This window comes from Arvicanthis niloticus, chromosome 13 (genome assembly GCF_011762505.2).
Source record: "Arvicanthis niloticus isolate mArvNil1 chromosome 13, mArvNil1.pat.X, whole genome shotgun sequence".
In the NCBI taxonomy this organism is placed as follows: Eukaryota; Metazoa; Chordata; class Mammalia; order Rodentia; family Muridae; genus Arvicanthis; species Arvicanthis niloticus.
Genome location: NC_047670.1, coordinates 62,222,950 through 62,241,384, shown reverse-complemented (window position 1 = coordinate 62,241,384; position 18,435 = coordinate 62,222,950). Strand labels below are relative to the sequence as shown.

The 18,435-nt window shown below is 50.7% G+C and overlaps 1 protein-coding gene across 2 annotated transcripts in view; it reads right to left on the bottom strand.

The window, feature by feature from the left end:
* Tafa5 (TAFA chemokine like family member 5) overlaps positions 1-17,902 on the bottom strand; it is a 212,321-nt gene extending 194,419 nt beyond the window's left edge. Inside the window, exon 1 of one of the 2 annotated variants that reach the window (XM_034517111.2) lies at positions 17,634-17,902. In XM_034517111.2, coding sequence (XP_034373002.1) covers positions 17,634-17,745 — 112 coding nt within the window. In that variant the 5' untranslated portion in view covers positions 17,746-17,902. The remainder of the gene's footprint in view (positions 1-17,633) is intronic. The other variant, XM_076911844.1, reaches the window with a different exon arrangement.
* Between the last annotated feature and the right edge of the window lie 533 nt (positions 17,903-18,435).

Genomic DNA, 18,435 nt, shown 5'->3' with positions numbered 1-18,435 from the left:
CTTCTGGTCCCTGCCAGTCTGCACCTAGGGAGTCTTAGTTTCTGATTTTATTAGCCTTTAGTTCTACTTAAAAGTCTCTTGGAAATTGCTGTTTGTCTATAAGCACAGTGAAAGACATTATTCTGTACTGTAATGTGGCCAAGACACTAAAGAGTAAGGATAGGCATACTTCAACACACACCACCCACAACGAGGTACCCCTCCCACAGGGCACCTACATAGACAAAGCTCAGAGCATCTTTCTGCTTGGGCCTGCCAGATATCCCTGGGCTGTACACATACAGAGTCACAGGCCATACAGTTTGTGTGGCCACTTTCTCTGAGTCACATCCTAGGTTTTGGCCTCCTTCCTAGGCATTCTTTCTAGGTATTTGCAGTCCTCCCAGATTTTCTGTCCTGGGGTCCAGTCTTTGGCCATCAACCCCAGATGCTCGAGAGCCTTGCTTTTCCTCTCTGAGACCATTCAGAACCTGTCAAGTGTCCCTTAACCATGGAGACTTGACTTCACCTGAATGTGGGAGATGTACCACCCACATGTCTGTCCCCTCCTCTTAGGCTGCCCCTGGCTCCCTGAGGCAGAATGAGCCTCCTCGTGGCAAGATCTGAAGTACAAGTTTCCTTTCCTCAGCCTGGCAGGGTGCAAGGGCTTTGCCACAAGGTTTCTGGATCTGTTTGCTCTGGCAGAGCCAGAGAAGATGTGGCCGTCAAATACAAATGCAGAGACACTTTGCAGCTTGGAGATAGGGTGTGGTCTGAGGGCTTTTAGAAACTATCCTTACTTTTATAAACTGCCCCCTCTACTCTGTGAGAATCCACAGCCTGTGGAGTATGGGGTGCATTTGAAGGTTTGACTTCGCAGTGTTCACATAGGCTCATGTGCTGACAACATGGCAACCAGCTGGTGGGCTTTGGGAAGTGGTTGGATCCTGAGGTCACTGCCCTAGTGAATGGACCACTTCTGTGATGGGGTCATCACATGATGTTATTATTGGGAGATGGAGGATCCCTTATCTTTTCCCCCACCTCTCCCTCCCCTTCTTCCATCCCCCTCTCTCTCCTTCCAGTCTACCATGAGGTATGAAACTTCTGACACACTTCTATTAGCCATGACATACAGCTCTGTCTCAAGAGACACGTCCCAGATGTTACAGGAGCCTGGGATCATTGAAACCATGAGCTGAAAGACATCTCTCGTTCAACATTTTGCCCTGTCTCTTATCACAGCAATGCAAAGCTAACACAGAGGCCTCAGTCCAGGCACGGGTGTGGAAGAGCAGAAGAACGGGAGACAAGAGGTGTCAATGCTGTCAAAGATTCCCACCTGGGAAACAGAAGGCTTTCCCAATCTCATATGCCAGGAGAAAAATGAAAACAGGCCACCAATGGTGGTTGGCTAGGCCAGGCTGGACTCTCTACCTGGAGTTGTAGGAAACAACATGACACTGGTGGGTAAATAACAAGGTCTTGGTGTGGGTGAGCTGCAAGTGGTACAATTTGGTGACAAAGTATACCACAAACCCTATGGTCATTCTGGAGAAGACTTGCCATCAAATGTGACCCACTTCTAGGCCATGCAACTGTGGTTTTGGAGAGTCTTCACACTACTTGGTATTTTCCTTATGTAATATCTTTACATGGGCCAGAAACCCCTAGGAGCACACACATCAAGAGAGGAATGAGGACTGAATGTGGCCAATGTTTTGAGTACCTTAAGTGCTTTGGATGTTGGAGGGACAGGTGCCAATCTACAAGCCACACCTAGTCTGACATCTCCAGGACAACTCTCAGCGGCACCCAGCTCTTCTTCAGTTGCTCCTGCAGCCACAGAACTCCTGTTTTGTGATCAGTGGGGAATCCAGGGTAGCTCCCAGGAGAAGGGGCCTTTCTGCCTCACTTCACAAGGAGTGTGCTGACACACTCAGAGACAGCCAGTCTGCATCTGTATAACATAGTAGGGCAGATTCCCAGGTTTTGCTATCTCTATTCTAGAAATATAAATGCTGTAACCAAGGCCTGGGCTACCATGATGGGTTCCCACAGGGACAACATTGTTTTTAGAAGCAGTGATGCCTGAACTTCCACAGAACAATGATAGAGCCGGTATTGAAGCAGCAGCTAAACAGGGTATGAACTGGGTGACAGCTCACCAGGCTTTTACAGAACTCTAAGAGTCCTAATGCCTACATGTTGACCTCTGGAGCACATGGAGACCTGCATGGCCTCCAATGGCCTGTCTTCTTGTACTCAATGCTGTCTACTCTCCTGGGCATACTCTCCCTCACTTCTGGTCCAGGCTAAGAGCTATGAACTAAGGTATCCTCAGTGTAGTCTCTAGGAGAGGCAGCCTTACTGTCTAGCCTGGCTAAATGTAAGTGGCATCTCCCTCTCCAGACTCCGTTTTCTTATCTATGATGACATGATGACATTGCCAATGACCTAACATTCTGAGTGCAACAGACAGGAACTTGGGAGAGATGGGCTGAGACTGGAACATCAGAATGGCCTGGGGTCCAGGGTCAGGACTCCAGGGCCAATATACAATGGTTTCTGCATTGAAGGTTGTATACTTTATTATAGTGAGGACCCTAAGGCTGGTAGGAAGGCCCTGTCACAGCTCTGGGCTGCCACAGATAAGGCCAGGGTTAAAGCCTGTCCCCAGTCCCAGAATCTAAGCCCTAAGAAAGAGGAGTCCCACTACACCAGGGAGTTTCCTTCAAGTTCCTGGGGGTTGGGAGTCAGAGAGGCATAGGGTGGTTAGGGATCTCTGCCCATCTCGACACACCCTGTTCCTGCTGCTGCTGCCCAATTCGTACTGAAGTCAACACAGTTCACTATAGCGGCACTCCTGTTCCACTCTGAGAGTGTCACCACCCCATTCCACTACCAAGATATAATCTCTCCACCTTTGGAGAACTACAGTCCAGGTTTTAAAGTTAAGAGCATCATTGGAGGTAAGGGTTCTGAGGCTAGAACATGCCTAAGATCCCACTGATACCCGAGGAACCTACAGGGTGGAAGAGGGCTACACCTACTTCACAAGGCTCACTGGGACTTCCCCTTAAGAGGACTCGGTACGTGCCAATGCCACCACATTTGAACACTCCTCAAGGGCTCCTTAATCTTGTGCTAGCCCCAGGAAGAGACAACAGAGAACTTTCCAGAAGAGCCATATCTATACCTTACTATCTTTCCAAATGATCCATTTAGGGCCTTGGCAGCCACATCCAGCTGACCAGCCACCTCTCACCTCCACCCTCATCCTGCCCCATAGACATCCTCTTCTGGACAGCATACCTGCCCGCTAGCACCCTGTTGCGGGTGGGCATGGCTCTCTACCCTGGCAAACACAGGTAAAGAGATGTGATGTGGAGTTCTCTCCAAGTCGTCTAGCACCAAGAGCATTATAGGATGAGGAAATATCTTTTGCAGAACCTCAAATCACTCACTGAAGCAATCTAGACTGCTTCATACACTACGGGCAGGGGGCAATTCACATCTAATGGCCTGACCTGGAGGTCAGAGTTCTGTGTGTTCAAACCCCAACCCTTTCACACTGAGGCAAAAGGACACCACAGCGATTCTCTACAACCCTCTGCTTCTCTGTACACTGGAATAAGATTCATGTTTTAGCCTCCCCACGGGAGGGTCACTGTAGTGAAATACGCACAGTGGCTGGTACCATCTGTTTGCAACAAGAAATGGTTTAAAATGTATGCACTTGCTGAAAACGGAGGATTCTGGTGAGGACAGGTGGGTCCCTGGGTATTAAGGTACTGTCAAAGCAGTGCAGTTGGCTCAACCCAATGACATGCCCGAGCACAGTGCCTGTCGCAGGCAACTGTAATGATCTTAGACAGGGTGTTTCCTGGTACAACACTTGGAATTAAAGGTTAAGTGTGTCCTGAGACTGCAAAAAGCCCAACAAGGCCCTCCAGAAAATACAGCAGCAAATGGGTGGAACTTCTATAGCGACCTTCCTCTCGGAAACTGCGGGTACCTGTCAGCCAGCAATGCTGATGTGTCTTGCTAAGCCACGCTGCCTACCTAGAGGCGACATGGCAGTCCATTGGCTAATGCCAGGCATTGGCATGCTACACTGTGATCTGGGAGTGTTTTCTAAGCATGAAAAAGCACTAAGGATTCTTAGCTTTCGGTGTGATGCAGAACATTCCAGACAGTCTACTGCAAACGAGCAAAGTAAAGGATCAGATGAATGGGAGGTCTTCCTGGCTTGTGGAGTCTCCCAGGAGGAAGCTTCAGTACAGTGACCCAGGAGCAAGGGTTTTCTAGAGGGTGTTGCTGAGGCAGGGTGAGACCCACAAGCCCCACTTCACACCACACACCCCTGCCCTGACACCCTTCTCTCAAGGCCTTGCCCACTCCCAGTCCTCATCAGAGGAAAGCAGACTGCCTTCTTGACCCTCTCCACTGCTCCTCAAGTCCTACCTCATCCTCTGCCACCAGGCGACAGCCACCACTTCTTCCAAGAGGTTCTCTACCTGCCAGTGATCTCTTTGGCTGCTGCATTGGTTTTAAGTGAGGGGCACACTCGGATCCCACAACCTCGGCTTGTGTTCACTGGGTTAAAACTCACAGAAAGCTTCCCTCAAAGGTCCTAGACCAGGGGTTCTCAACCTGTGGGTTGAGACCTCTTTGGAGATTAATGACCCTTTCATAGGGGTCGCATATCAGATATCCTGCACATTAGATATTTACACTGAGAGTTATTAACATTAGCCAAATCACAGTTACGATGTAGCAATGAAAATAATGTTATGGTTGGGGTGGGGGGTGGGGCCACCATGACATGAGAAACTGTATTAAAGGGCTCCAGCATTAGGAAAGTTGAGAACCACTGTCCTAGACAGAGGCTTCAGAGTCCAAGATGACAGTACACACTCAACAGAGAGTCACATGTATATACAAGCCAGGCAGAAAAGCAAGTCCAGCTTCCACAGTGACTGTGGAGATGGTGGGTGGGTGAAAAGCAGGGAAGACCTTGAGTCACATCCCCAGAGCAGTTGGATGCTAACAGATACCCAGGGGGTCCTTTCCAAGAGCTCAGGATTTCCAGTTTAATTCATGTTTGTTTTGTTACGACATGTCCTTCACATGGAAAGAGTAGAGAAGGGCATGCACAAGCTGGTTACTCCCACCTGCACTCTACTCTGCACAGCCAAGGACCAGCCAGTCCTGGATTTGACTCCAGAGCTGCTGTCCCGTGTGCTGAAAGTCACCGGACACAGGTATATTGAGCGAAGTGACACTCATCTCCCAGAGTGTCCTGGCTACTTCTGGATTTGAAAGAAACCATGGCCACCTGAGGAGAGGTTGGTGACTAAGAGCTGTTCACCGACATGACACTGTGATGACCGCCCCTTAGGTGTCCTGACACACTCTGAGGAACCCGAGGCTTTCAGAATGACTTTAAAAAATAGTTTCTGCTCCATTCTGGAATATCGGGGCATAAAGGAGAGCAAAGGAATGTGCAGCTCTGCTCAGGAAGAACATGCATTTAGACCAAAATGTGATCTCCTCAGAGACACCTCACCTCTCTATGGACAGTAGTTCGTGAAATAGGAAAAACGCTGGAGGTGCTGAGCCTGCCGATGACACAATTCCAAAGTCCCTGTGCACGAACTCAGTTGCTTCGGTGGTTTCTTTAGTCCAGGAAGCTCAGGTCTCCAAGCCCTGGCCTATAGAAATGTCTCCAAGTTCATTGTCTACAACAGCTCCAGGAGCCAAGTCCCCCATTCAGAATCAGCCCCAGGGTCTGTAACTGAAGTTTCCACACACTTGGCTTCCTGTGGAATTTCCGACTCAAAGTTGTCGCACACTGATAAAATCCTGCACATCACATCTCAGATATGGAGGGTTTGCCCAAGCTTAGATCTGCCTCACCCCAGGAAGGATTTACCCTGACCAAGCCCCACCACCAAAAGCTTCACCCAGCCCAGGCCAAGCCCTACCCTGCCCCTCATGTCAAAGATCTGTGGGAACCAGAGGAAGCTTTCTACTCATCTTCCCGCACCAAGCCAGGATCTCCTTCCCAGAAATGAGCCAGAGAGGAAAAGGGCAGGAACAGCTATCCAGCAGGCCACAGACGACTCTGTCTGGCTCCTTCAGTCACTGTAGCATAGGCGCTGAGAAACATAAATTAGCATCAATTAGTGAACCCATTTCACTTCATTTAGGACGTGCTATCACATGGCAAAATGCTACTGGAGAAAAGTAACTTAAACCAGGGTAAAAGTGTGTTTCTGGATGGAGGGCCACCAGCACATGGCCACGTAGCATTTAATAGCACCTTGGAGCAGTTAGCATTTTATCTGATAAAAAATAAAGGAATAATACCACAGCAAGGAGCCTCTGGAGACCTGCAGAGCCACCCAGTTTCAGGCTCCAGGATCTGAAGCTTCTTTAAACTGGCTCACTTTGGTGTTCAATGAAGTCAAGTGCAGAGCAGATACAAGACAAGCCACCCAATCCTTTTTGACTCGGTCTGGATGTTTCATGGCAGCCAAGGACATTCACAGAACTTTAAAAATCTCTTCTCAGGTCAGTCAGGCAAGAAAAAAAAAATCCTTCTGTTGTCTTGCTACCCAGTGGCTTTTGAAATGAATAAAGAAATTCATAGACAAAACGTAGGCATGGGCTTTCCTAACCATTGGAAGGGAGATAACACTTGGGGCATGCCATCACTGATGAGACAGGGAGAGGTCTCAATGGGGTTTAACAGCACCTCCCACTTGAAGCTGGAGATCTAAAATATATGGCGGTTGAGTCCATCTGGGTGGGACTTACAGGGTGTCCCAAAGCCCTCCCTCCTCCCACATCCTACATTGGCACAGCCTCTAGTCCGTATGTCTCTCCAGAATCTCTCGGAAGCTCTCTACCAGCTTGGGTCTGGGGCCCAGGAGCCAGGTATGTGGGGCTGGGATGCTTGGAAGGTGAGCAGAGAAAATTAAGAACATGTAATAATTGTTCCTTGTGTGTGCATACTCACACACACACATATACACACATATACATATACACACATACACACACATACACATATACATACGCACACATACACACATATACATACACACATACACACATACACACACATACATACATACATACATACATATACACACATACACACACATACACACATTCACAAACACACATACACACACGCATACATACACGCATACACACACATACACACACATACACATTATACACACACATACACACATTCACACACACATACACACATACACACACATATACACATGCATACACACACACACACACACACACACACACACACACACACACGTGCACACACACAGCCCCTTTGGACAGAAAAAAAAAAAAAAAAACCCTCGTAGCTCCTCGTTGAACTTAGTTCCCATCATCCCACTGCAGCAGATGTTCTTTGACTCTTCTGGGCTCTTGGGGAAAGGTTGGAAGCACCTTCAACATTATCTACATTTCTGAAGAACAGTCGGCTCAGCCCCACCCATGACATCACCCTGAGGCTAACAGAGGGGAGGGGGCTCACCAGCCACTAGACACACACTGTGTCTCTAAAACGAGTCAATGGCAGGGACAAGACTGTGGAGTTGGCAGATCTTACCCTAAAAGCCACTCATCCTTTAACACCCTCTCCTCTCCACCTCAAAGCCTGTACTGGCGCTAAGCTGTCTGGAGGTGGGAGCTTCCTGAGGGTGGCAGACATGGCTGTCCACATATCTCCAAGTGCTGGGTCTGGTACAAAGGTGGAAAGAACAGAGGAAGGGAGAGAGAAGGCACTGGAAACCCTGTGCTGCACAGACCTTGGGATTATATGCAGCAGGCTGGGGCCAGACCTCTGAGGGTTAAGACTTGCTATGCCCAAAACAGAAAACCTCCTTTAGCTCAACCTAGGCTCTTCAAAGATCCAAGCATTAGCGAGTCCTGTGGCCACAGGGAGAAAGGGCTGAGCAGGGAAAGGCAGCTCTTAAGCAGGGTCTGTGGCTACACGTGTCCATGGTCTTTAAGGACAAGATGAGGAGGGTGTGGGCCAGCTGTTCTGACACACTGGGATGGCTGACCTGAGGAAAAGGAATGGCCAAGTCAGGGGACAATGACACTAAAGAAAAGTGTCATCTTTTAACCAAAAAACAATGAGACTGATTTTCTGGGTTGTGTCCCCAGCATGACCTTAAGGATCTGTCACCCAAGTAATTCTTCTCACTGACTCCTTCCAGAAAAACTTCATATACTCCAGGCCTCAGACACAGATCAGCCTATACACAAAGGCTCAGGCTTCTCCTGTATCCCCACATCCCCGTGACCATGAGGAAGCCCCGAGGTGGATTCTGAGATGTGACATTGTATATTGTTGCCAAATAGGTGGCCAAGGGTAGAGAGAACCATCTGAAGACTCTGTGACTCATATCCCAATCTTGCAGGCTTACAATCCAGCCAGCTATCATCAGCCTTCCAGGCTCGCCCACCTCAGCAACAACCTTAGAGATCAGTGAATGCCTAGGGCTTGGGATACCGGCCATGTCCTCTGAAGCTCATGTTAAGTGATCAAGGTGAAACACAGCAGAGATGCTTTCTGGGGAATGCCTCAGTTTTGCGGAGTGGATGATGGGTACATTTCCATAGGGTAAACTGCTAAAGCCAAAAGGAAGTGGATGTCACTAGAGCCTCCTGTTGGTCAACAACAAGGAATGTCAGAGTACAGTGGAGCTTGTGCCTGCATGCTGTGGCCTTGCAGTCTGGTTCTGAGGCCGCAGACACGAACTCAGCAGGCCCTCAGGAGACATCTCCAATCCTCTCGGGGGAAATCTCAACCATGGGGGTCAGTCACCACCATCCGTTTCAAGCAGGAGAACCAGGACCCAAAAAGGGAAGACAGACACTTGCTTAAGAGGTGAAGTGCACAAAGGACACACAAGTAGCAGAAAGTGACACTGACCATGGAAGGCACGGCGTGGAACCCAGGGGTCTATCTCTCCCAGCTAGCTCTCGTTGACCCCTCTTTTGTGCCACCTGCAGTTCCTTGGCTTACTGAGTGAAGGACAGATTAATGAGTGAGCCTTGAGGGATCTTTAAGAGCAGTCTAGCCTTTACCGGCCCCTTGTTCTATCAACTTGGGGTCTCCAGAGACTCATGAAGTTGGAGGCTCAGATGACAGATTTTGTTTAACGCAGACAATCAAGAAGGAAAAACTGGGGATGTGCAGTTCCCCCAGATGATCTAGGGGTTGCAGGTGACTGTGAGTGAGTGCCTGTAAGGGTGTGTGTGTGTGTGTGTGTGTCTGTGTGTGTATGTATGTCTGTGTGTGTCTGTGTCTGTAGTTCTGGTCACCACTCCAGAACACACTTCTCAGTTCTCCTGTGGGACACGTGAGGTAGAGATAAGCCGTCCCAGATAATCTGGGAGCTGCAGGTAACCATTATATGTGTGTTTGTGGAGAGAGAGAGAGAGAGAGAGAGAGAGAGAGAGAGAGAGAGAGAAGTGCTTGCCCTCAACACAAGAATATACTTCTCAGTTCTCCATGGGGACCATGAGCCAGAGATATGCAGTTCTGGCAGATAATCTGGGAGCTGCAAGTGACCATGAGGGTGTGAGGAAGTGTGTTGTTTGTGTGTGTGTCTTTGCATGCATGTACGTGTGTGTAGTGCTGGCCACCACACCAGAACACACATACTAGTTCTCCCATGGGGCACATGAAACCATCCCCCAGATAGCAGGAAACGAGAGAGGGCCATGTTGGTCTTTGAAAGACAGAAACACAGAAATCCCAACTCAAATGAACACAGGACAAGAGCATATTGGTAGAGAGAAGCTACTCAGGTACGAATGGATCCCAGTCCCTGCAGAGCGCCCGGGGAAGCCGACATTTAACCAAGGCACAGTGACCAAGGCCCGAGGAAGAGGTAGACTGGAACAGAACCACACATGCTGTCCTCCCCCAGAATGTACAGTCTCAGGCCACAGGTTCCTGGACACTGAAGCAGCTGACCTGCTGAGAGCAGTGGCAGAGCTCCCCACAGAGGAGAAGAAGGGCTCTAGGCACCCCAGAACACTCTGACATCACACGTAGGAACTGGGCTGCCTCCGAGAGAGCCGAGCATAATTAAGCAAGTGGGTGGATGAGAGAGGTTGATGGGCTCTTCTGTTGTTATGCTGGACCGGGGATGTTTGATTGCCTCTAAATGGCTTCATCACCATCAGCAGTACAGTTTCCATGTGTGATAGATAAAAAAAGTGGAAGACTCCGGAGAGGAGGCTGCAAGCAACCTTCAAAACGTGCTGGTCCCAGCTCTGGAAAACAGCAGCTGAAAGAACGTGTGGAGACACCTTCCCTGGAGCAGAAAGTGGTTCCAACAGTACAGGCAGCCAGGAGGAGGCCTTGCAGCAGCCACAAAACCCACGCAGGCTTTCCGGGTAGGGGAAAGCCCTGCTGGGCCCTAGCAGTGGGGAAACCCTTTGATCCCACATAGGCTATGCAGCTCAGAAGGGTTCCCCAGCTCACCTTTTCCAGAAGCCCAAAGTTTCAACCTCACAAGCTGGGAGATGCTAGTACATTCCTGTCCACTGGGGACCCACAGGCAGGAAACTCATGAGCATCCAGTTCAGTCCCCAAGGGACAAGTGGCTGGGGACAGCTTTGGTTGTCACAGCTGGAAAGGGGGCTATGGGAGTAGGGATGGCGGCGGGGGAGGGGGGGTGGATTCTGCTCACAGTGCACAGAGAGGTCCAAATGCCTATGATGCCCTTGAGAAACTGACCCAGAGTGAGAAGATAGCACAAAAAGTCCTTGGAGATGACAAGGATATGCTGATTGCCAGAACTAAGCAAAAGAGGAAGCCACCAGAGCAGACAGCCTTTCGGTCTGGCACCTGGAGAGGCTTCCTCTGCCTCCAGGCTCACTTTTCCCCTCAGAACAGTGAGCACAGGTCAGGAATACCACCATTTGCTTTCTTTTTAATAAGACTGTCAGAATCATGGGTCTTTGGGGATCTGACAGGTTAGTAGTCCCTTTTCAGAGGGCAATGGCTCTCTGTTTTATCCATGGCCGCTTTTAGTCTCCAACCACTACCTCTGTCCTCCATGTGGTCCTGGTCCTGAGGTTCCATTGCTGTGCTTCAACATCTCCTCAGGCCTGTGGTCAAGCTCCCAGCCCTGCAGACAAACCCACTTATCAACTGTTTCACCTGGTCTTTTCAGCCCTTCCTAAGTCCTAGAAAGAGAACAGTTAATCATTTCCCTATAGCTTACTGTCTGTGGTGAGGTAGAAATGCCACCTTTTCTGGAATTTTCTATCATTGCAAAAATAGGCAGAAGGCAGACAAGTACCTTCAGTGTTCTAGGAAAATACTGTTGTAAGGTTGACCCCCCACAGCAGAAAGCGGGAAAGAGCTGTTTGGAGCAGCTAAGGAACAGAGTGGGACATGGTATCAAGTAACTAACACCCAAAGCTTCCTATGACTGGGAATACCTGTTGGGGAGCTGTAGGCCGCTAGAGAGTTAGCTGACCAGGATATCTGAGAAGGAACACAGTCAGGTAGACCATCAACTCCCACCCCACATCCCTGCATCCCATCAGCAAGCAGATTCAGGCTCCAAGATGCTACTGGGAGAGCTGCAGTGGAAGTTAGTCTCTCTCTCTCTCTCTCTCTCTCTCTCTCTCTCTCTCTCTCTCTCTCTCTCTCTGTATCTGTCTCTCTGTCTCTCTGTCTCTATCTCTGTCTCTCTTTCTCTCTGTGTGTGTCTGTCTCTGTCTGTCTCTCTGTGCATCTCTCTCTCTCTCTCTCTCTCTCTGTGTGTGTGTGTGTGTGTGTGTGTGTGTGTGTGTGTGTGTGTGTACATGCCTGTCTTCTGCAGTGTGAAAGACAAATGCAAGCAGCTTCTTACAGTCTACCTGGAAGGCTGGCTTCTTCATACTTTGGATCTTTTCTTTGCAATGGAAAGAGAAATCAAAGCCTTGCACATGCTAAGCAAACGCTCTACCACCACTGTGCATGCCCAGCCGTCTTTCCCTTTTTATTCTGAGTCAGGATATCACTAAGCTGTCTGGGCTGACCTTGAACTTGTAATGAGATTCTCCTGTCTCAACAGGAGTACCAGCTGAGCATTCTGGGTTTTGTTTCATTTGCTCATTCAGAGAATACTGCCCATGTCTTAGGGCCATGGTCGGCCTACTTCTTCATTCTGGATAGCCTATTCCTTGTGACAATCTTCTTGACATCAGGGACCCTGAGGGCTGCATTGCCCCATCTGCTTGTCATAGCCTTCCCTGTCTCTTACTCTGCAAACAACACCCAAACAAGCAGACGGGCTGGAAGGGGCCACTGGTTAACTCCAACATGGAAGGAGCAGCATCTCTGTGCCCAGTGCGAGGTGGGTGGGGAGGAGAGACAGCCCAAGGACCCTAGAGAATGCAGTGTTCCATACAGATTGCCTCTCCTCACTCCCTCCAGTCTTTCCTGTGTGAACTGTCTGTTTTGCCACTATGATGTCAGCTCTAGGACAGCAATCATCTTGTCCATTTCTCTGCTCCACAGCCTGGCATGGGGCTGGAGCTCCCCCAACACACACCAAAGGCACATGCCAGAGGTTCCAGCTCCAGCTGCATGTATCCTTGTGAAGCTTGGGAGCCCAGGGCCAGCTCTTTGCAAAGGAGAAACCAATGACAGTGACAAGGGAATCCTGCCATTCACTGTCCTCCAGGACAGAGTCTGAGATGTTGAGACTTGGCTTCCCAAGAGGCCAGAGGGCTAGATCCCAAAGGAGTCCCACTTAGTGGCAGAGTCCTCTTTCCCCCTGCCAGCCATTTTAAGAAGTGAACATGAGAAAGTACCCAGCATGTATGCTTTGTATACAAAGTAAACCATGCCTTGTATACATTCACCATGTTCTTCGCAGTGACAGAGGACACAGAACAGTCAGTCACTCAGACCCTCTGCTAATGCTGAGAATGGCTCTGGATAGCTCAGCTCTAGGACGGTGCACATCAGCTGCCTCTTCTCTTGGAGCACTCTTGAGCAGAGGCATCTGAAGGGAGGAGGGGACAATGACATTCAGTGGGTGCCAGTGGCCTGCATAGAAACCCCACCTTACAGAAATCTCTGGGGCAGCTCAGAGGTACTGGTACATGCAAGTGGCCCTTTGGAAAGGAATGAGGAGCCTCAATGGGTCCTGCTCCTGCCCCTCACAGACCTTGAGCCAGTGGCTGGTGACACACAGAAGCAGCTGAAAGCCCTCATCTGCCACACTCAGACTCTAGACAAGGTGCTGCCTGTCCACTCTCTCCCTGATCGAGGGGGCTGGGCGTCACTGTAGCCCTGGGTGACAGGTGGCAATCTGTAGAGGTCATTAACTCCAGCACACCACGTTTTAATGCAAAAATGAGCCCTTCTAAAGAGGCAGCTGCCGAGCTATATAAAGAAATGGGGATTTTAATGTTTTGCTTTTTTTCTCTCTTCTACTGCGGCATTATCATAACATTCCCCCATAATTACGCCCATAAAGTCACCTGAAAGTACTTCACGCCACAAAAGTTGCTCTACATATTTCAGACCCTGGGTGTAGAGGCAGGGCCAGAGCTGGGAATTCAGCAGGGAGGAGTCTTGTCTAGTCAAGCTCTTTTTCTGGTTTCAACTGCATCAATGGGGTCTGGATAGCTCACAGTTAATAGGAGCAGGAAGCTAGCCCAGTGTGGAAGTGTAAAGTGAGCAGTAGACTCTAATCCACATGGCCCCACGGAAAGGTTGGGGGAAGGGCAGGGGTAGTATAGACCCTCTGTCCAGGAGCAGCCCTAGCTCTGAAAGAAGGCAAGGGACAGTCAAGTCCAAGTTGATTTCTGCAGGTTCCTAAACAGAAAACCCTCAGAGGAAGCAAAATGCCTCTGTCTCCATGTGCCCGGGGCTCTGAGTGCAGCTAGGGAAAGCAGCCTATGGTTACATTATGTGGCTGAAAGAAACAATGTATTTTACGTTAGATATTCATCAAATAAAAACATAGGACATGGGAGGTCGGGAGAGAAGGGGAGTTGTGCTTCCTGAAAGGCATCGCTTTGTGAAGCCTCTGGTATTTTCAATTTTACCTCTTTGAGAACTTCAGAAATCACATTTGATCAGCGGGAGTACAGCACATTGCCATCCGCACTAAGTATGCCACAAATTGTATTTGTAAAGGAAATGCGTGTTGGGGACCATCAAAGTGCCTACGCTCGGTTAGTATTCTAATGGATTAAAAACAATTCAAAACTTGTTTGTAATTTCTTCTATTCGCAGCTGCGGACATGAGATTTAACTGAACGGCACAATTCAATTTTAACAGGATTTATTTGAGGAAAAAAAAACTATGTCAAAGAGGCGGCCCCACTGTCTCTCCTCCACTGACCCCCCCCCCACCCCCCAGTGCAGTGCTCTGAAATGAGGCTGTCCTTGCGGCATTTACATGCCAGGATCGTTGGTCCACCAAGTGGCTTTGAAGCTGGAACTTGCCATCTATGCTAAAGCACAGACTCCTTCATTCCTGAGTTAAACACCGATTGCAAGAATCAAAGTCAAGGCTCGGGGTCACAAAGCGCATCTTTTTCTCCGAGTTTCCTTGCTGCTATTATAATCTCCAACATGCTACAAGCCAGTGTGGAATGACGAACTCTTTGGTGCTACAGCACACAGCACACCAACACCAGGTCCTACCTCATTCAACAAGGGCGTCTGGCCAGCTGACCTCCCTGCTCCACACACTGAAGCAATTCAAATACATCAGCTCCTTCTAAGGCGGTCTAAGGAGTTTCCTCAGCCCAGAATAAAGCAAGTTCCCTCTTCTCATCTCAAGCATCATCTAACTTTACCCACAGACCTTGGTAAGCAGATAGATGCTTGCTTATAAAGCAGACTTTCCAAGTAACATTTAGCATACATGAAATAAAGCACCCATTTTAAAGACAGCCTCACAGTCTCCCCTCCTCTTTTTTTCCCCCTTTTCCTGGCAATTCTTCCCCAATCCCTGAAAATGACAAGGCTGCGTCACCATAGCAACCAGCCTAATTGGTGGACTGCAGGTCTTTCACTAGCCAGAGGGTGGAGCCCACCTCCTTAATATGACTCTCGAGCACATAGCAAAGAAGAACATCCAATGGGCAAGAGCTGTTGAATCCCCCCAACAGTAACCAGGCCAGGAAATAATCCAGTTTCCTTTACTTAGCGCCAGGAAGTGAGCTCCATGTGTGTTACAGAGAAAAATATGCACCATAGGGCAGTATTACTGAGCCCTAAAAGATGGACGCTGGCTTCCTAAGTGTATCTGCTCAGTAGCAGAAAGACACTTAGGGTAATAAAAATCCTTACTGAAACATCTTGCACACAAAGATGCTAGCTATCCTTCATCCCAGATGTGTTGAAAGAAAGGCTGGAAATCACAGGAACTATCTAATTATCATTTTCTATGTATTATCAATTCCAAGGGAAAAAAATATCCTTTTCTCGAGGATTTCAATCCCCAGCTATAAATTATGATGATGTTATTTTGCATTTTAGAGAAATGCTTTAATTTCTCCAACTACATTTCTGGTGTAATGGGGTGTGTCTGAAAAAAAAAAAACGTTAGCTTATTGTCAATTATTCCATTACGTGGGGATGGAAACAGCTATCAAATGTGGGGCTGTTCAGAAGCTTCGTTATTAAGGACTTCTGCTCTTCTGGATAAGATATCCTTACCAATTGCCCTTGTAGCCGAGACTCAACTTGCAGGATGGTAGGGCTGTCCTTTTCTCTGAATGTATGAGACACCTTCCCTATAATCAGATCAAGGGGCAAGCCAACAGGATGAAGTGAGCTGAAACTAGGAAACAAGAGACAGAGGCTATACTAACTGGGAGTGGACAGGAGGCCCAGCTTGGTGGCACCCTGAAGAGCAGAGTGTTGAGGTCAAGGGCTAGGTTATCATGCAGTTAGTAGCAGCGGATGGCTGTCCTTTTTCCACTAGCAGAGTTGCCTCTATTAATTCAGTCTATAGCTCTGGGCTCTTGGGCTGACCCAAGGACCGTGTTACCAGAATTTGCCTAGGAAGAGCAGCCAGCTCCAGGTTTCAGTGCCCTGTGCTCCTCCCCCACTGCTGAAGGTGCCACTCCTGGAATAGCACCAGGAAGTGCATTCCATCCTGGCATCACCTGTCCATCTCTGGAGTTTACCCATTTGAACCCTTCCTGTATCATTAAGGAAGCTAGGCTCAACGGTACCTGGGAAGGCCCTGAAAGAAGGCAGCAGGCTGCAGAAGGCCAAAGCAGTGAGCACTCTTCCTGTGGCTCAGGTTACCATACTCCTTTCCCTATCCTAGGGCAGCCAGGTTAGAACATCGTCAGCAGCCAGTCTCTTGCTTGGTGAACCTCGGTGGAAGGTACCACAGCAACAGAGGAATATGCAGACTGGGCAGTTCCACTGGGCCCACTAGCATTTCCCTTAAGATGTCTCGATAATGCTGGGGGTTGAGGTATCCCCATTCAGAGTTGTCCCAGGACTCTGATGACAAATTCAGCCTTGACTTGAGTCTGCTGCAATCTCATTTCGGAGCTGGGATTGGGAGCGAGGAGGCCCCAGGCTGGAGCGACGGCCAGGGAGAGGTGGGGAGTGAGAGGAATCACTTGATGATGGCCTTTTATTTTAATTTTGTAAAGAATCCATATTTTGTCGTCACCTCCCTTGCCTGTGGCATTTTTTCATGACAGGTGTTCACTGGCACTAGTTTTTCTTCCCACAGAGACTGGAAGACAGAAACAGTAACCAGGCAAGCGCCCATGTCTTATAGAGCCTATGCCCAGGACTCTAACCAGCTTCTACAGACCCCACCAGCTACCAACAGTCAGCAGACAACAGCCAGGAAGATGCCTATCCACCCTACACCAGCCCCAAGACTGTACCCAGGACTCAGATTATCGGTTCCCAGAGGAGACCTACTGCCACCCATCGTCCCGCTCCCAGCCTAAGCCCAGCTTCAGACCCCCGTGCCAGGCACCGACTAGCCCGCACCTCCCGCCTCAGCCCTTGCCAGACCCACTGGGTCATCAGTTCATTCCTCCGAACCACCCTTGCAGTGGTAGCGGACCCTCCCCTCCAGTGGCATCTGTCCCCTTACTTCTCCTTTTACAGATAGCATCTGGCGAGCCCGCTTCCTAGCAAGGCACAAGCTCTGCTACGCGTCGGAGGAACCCAAGCCGCGCTCCTGCCCGAGGAGTCCCGCTCGGACTCGGTTGCTGCGTCCCCATAAGTCCCCGAAGGGAGTGTCGCCGGCGGGAAGCTCTGCTGGGTCGCTAACCTGGGCCAGAGCGGCGACTACAAGGCGGGCAGCGGGCACCGCCGCTCAGGGACTGCCGTGCCGGCCTGGGCCTGATACCGGCCCTAACTGGCTAGTCCGCGGAAGCTCGCCCGGGCTGCTGCGCCCGGCCGCGGAGTGCCTGAAGCCCGGAACCGCCTGCACCAAGCCCTGCCGGGCCAGGGGAACAGCGGCCAAGACCCGGGACCGCGCGCCACGCGCTCGCAACTCCGCACCGACGCGGGGCGCCCCGCCGGGGCTGGGGCTGGGGCCGCTCGGGGGACCCAAGGCCCTTATGGGGCCCGGGTGCACGGTACTCACTGCAGTAGGCGATGAGCAGGCTGGCCAGGATCATGAATGCCCAAAAAGTTGAGGACATGCTGGGCAGGGCGGTCGCATCTTGCCGGCTGCTGGTCCTGGGCGATGGCGCCATTGAAGCCGCGGTGCCCGCGCGGGGGGCAGCAGCGCGTCTCAGCAGCCGGCCCTGCCCGCGCCCCCGCGCCGGCCTCCACGTGCGGGTCCCACGCGTGCCATCTCCTCCTCGTCCTCGTCCTCCTCGTCCCCGTCCTCCTCTTCCTCCTCCTCCTCCGCCGCCGCGCCCGGGCCCCGGCCCACTGCGCCCCGCGCCGCCCGCCCCGCGCCGCGCCCGCGCCGCCCGCGCCCGTGCTCGCCCGCCCGGGGACGCCAGCCCGCGGCTCTGGGCGTCGCTGCGCGCCCCGGCTCGGCGCGCCCCGTCACCAGTACGAGGGGCGCGCCGGGAGCGCGTGCCCGGCGTGGCGGGGCCTCGCACTGGCCCGGGACCGGCGAGGGAGCTGAGCAGAGGGGACGCCGCGCCCCAGCCGAGCCTCTGGATGGCGACAGAGACGGCCCAGCATCCCGGTGGTAGCCTGTGCTCTAGGCGCGCAGGACCCTCAGGGCCAGCGGGAAGTTAGTAGACTTGGGACCCCACTACCCCAGAGTCTTCCACCAAAGGCCTGTGACGCTGGGGTCTCAGACCTTGTTTGGTCTTGATTCGGAAACTGAACCGAAAGTTTATTCAACGCAAATAATGCTTTCAGCCTGTTCCCCATATGTGCCCAGCACCAGGGCCCCAGTGGGCATATCTTGTTGTTCTGAGCCCACC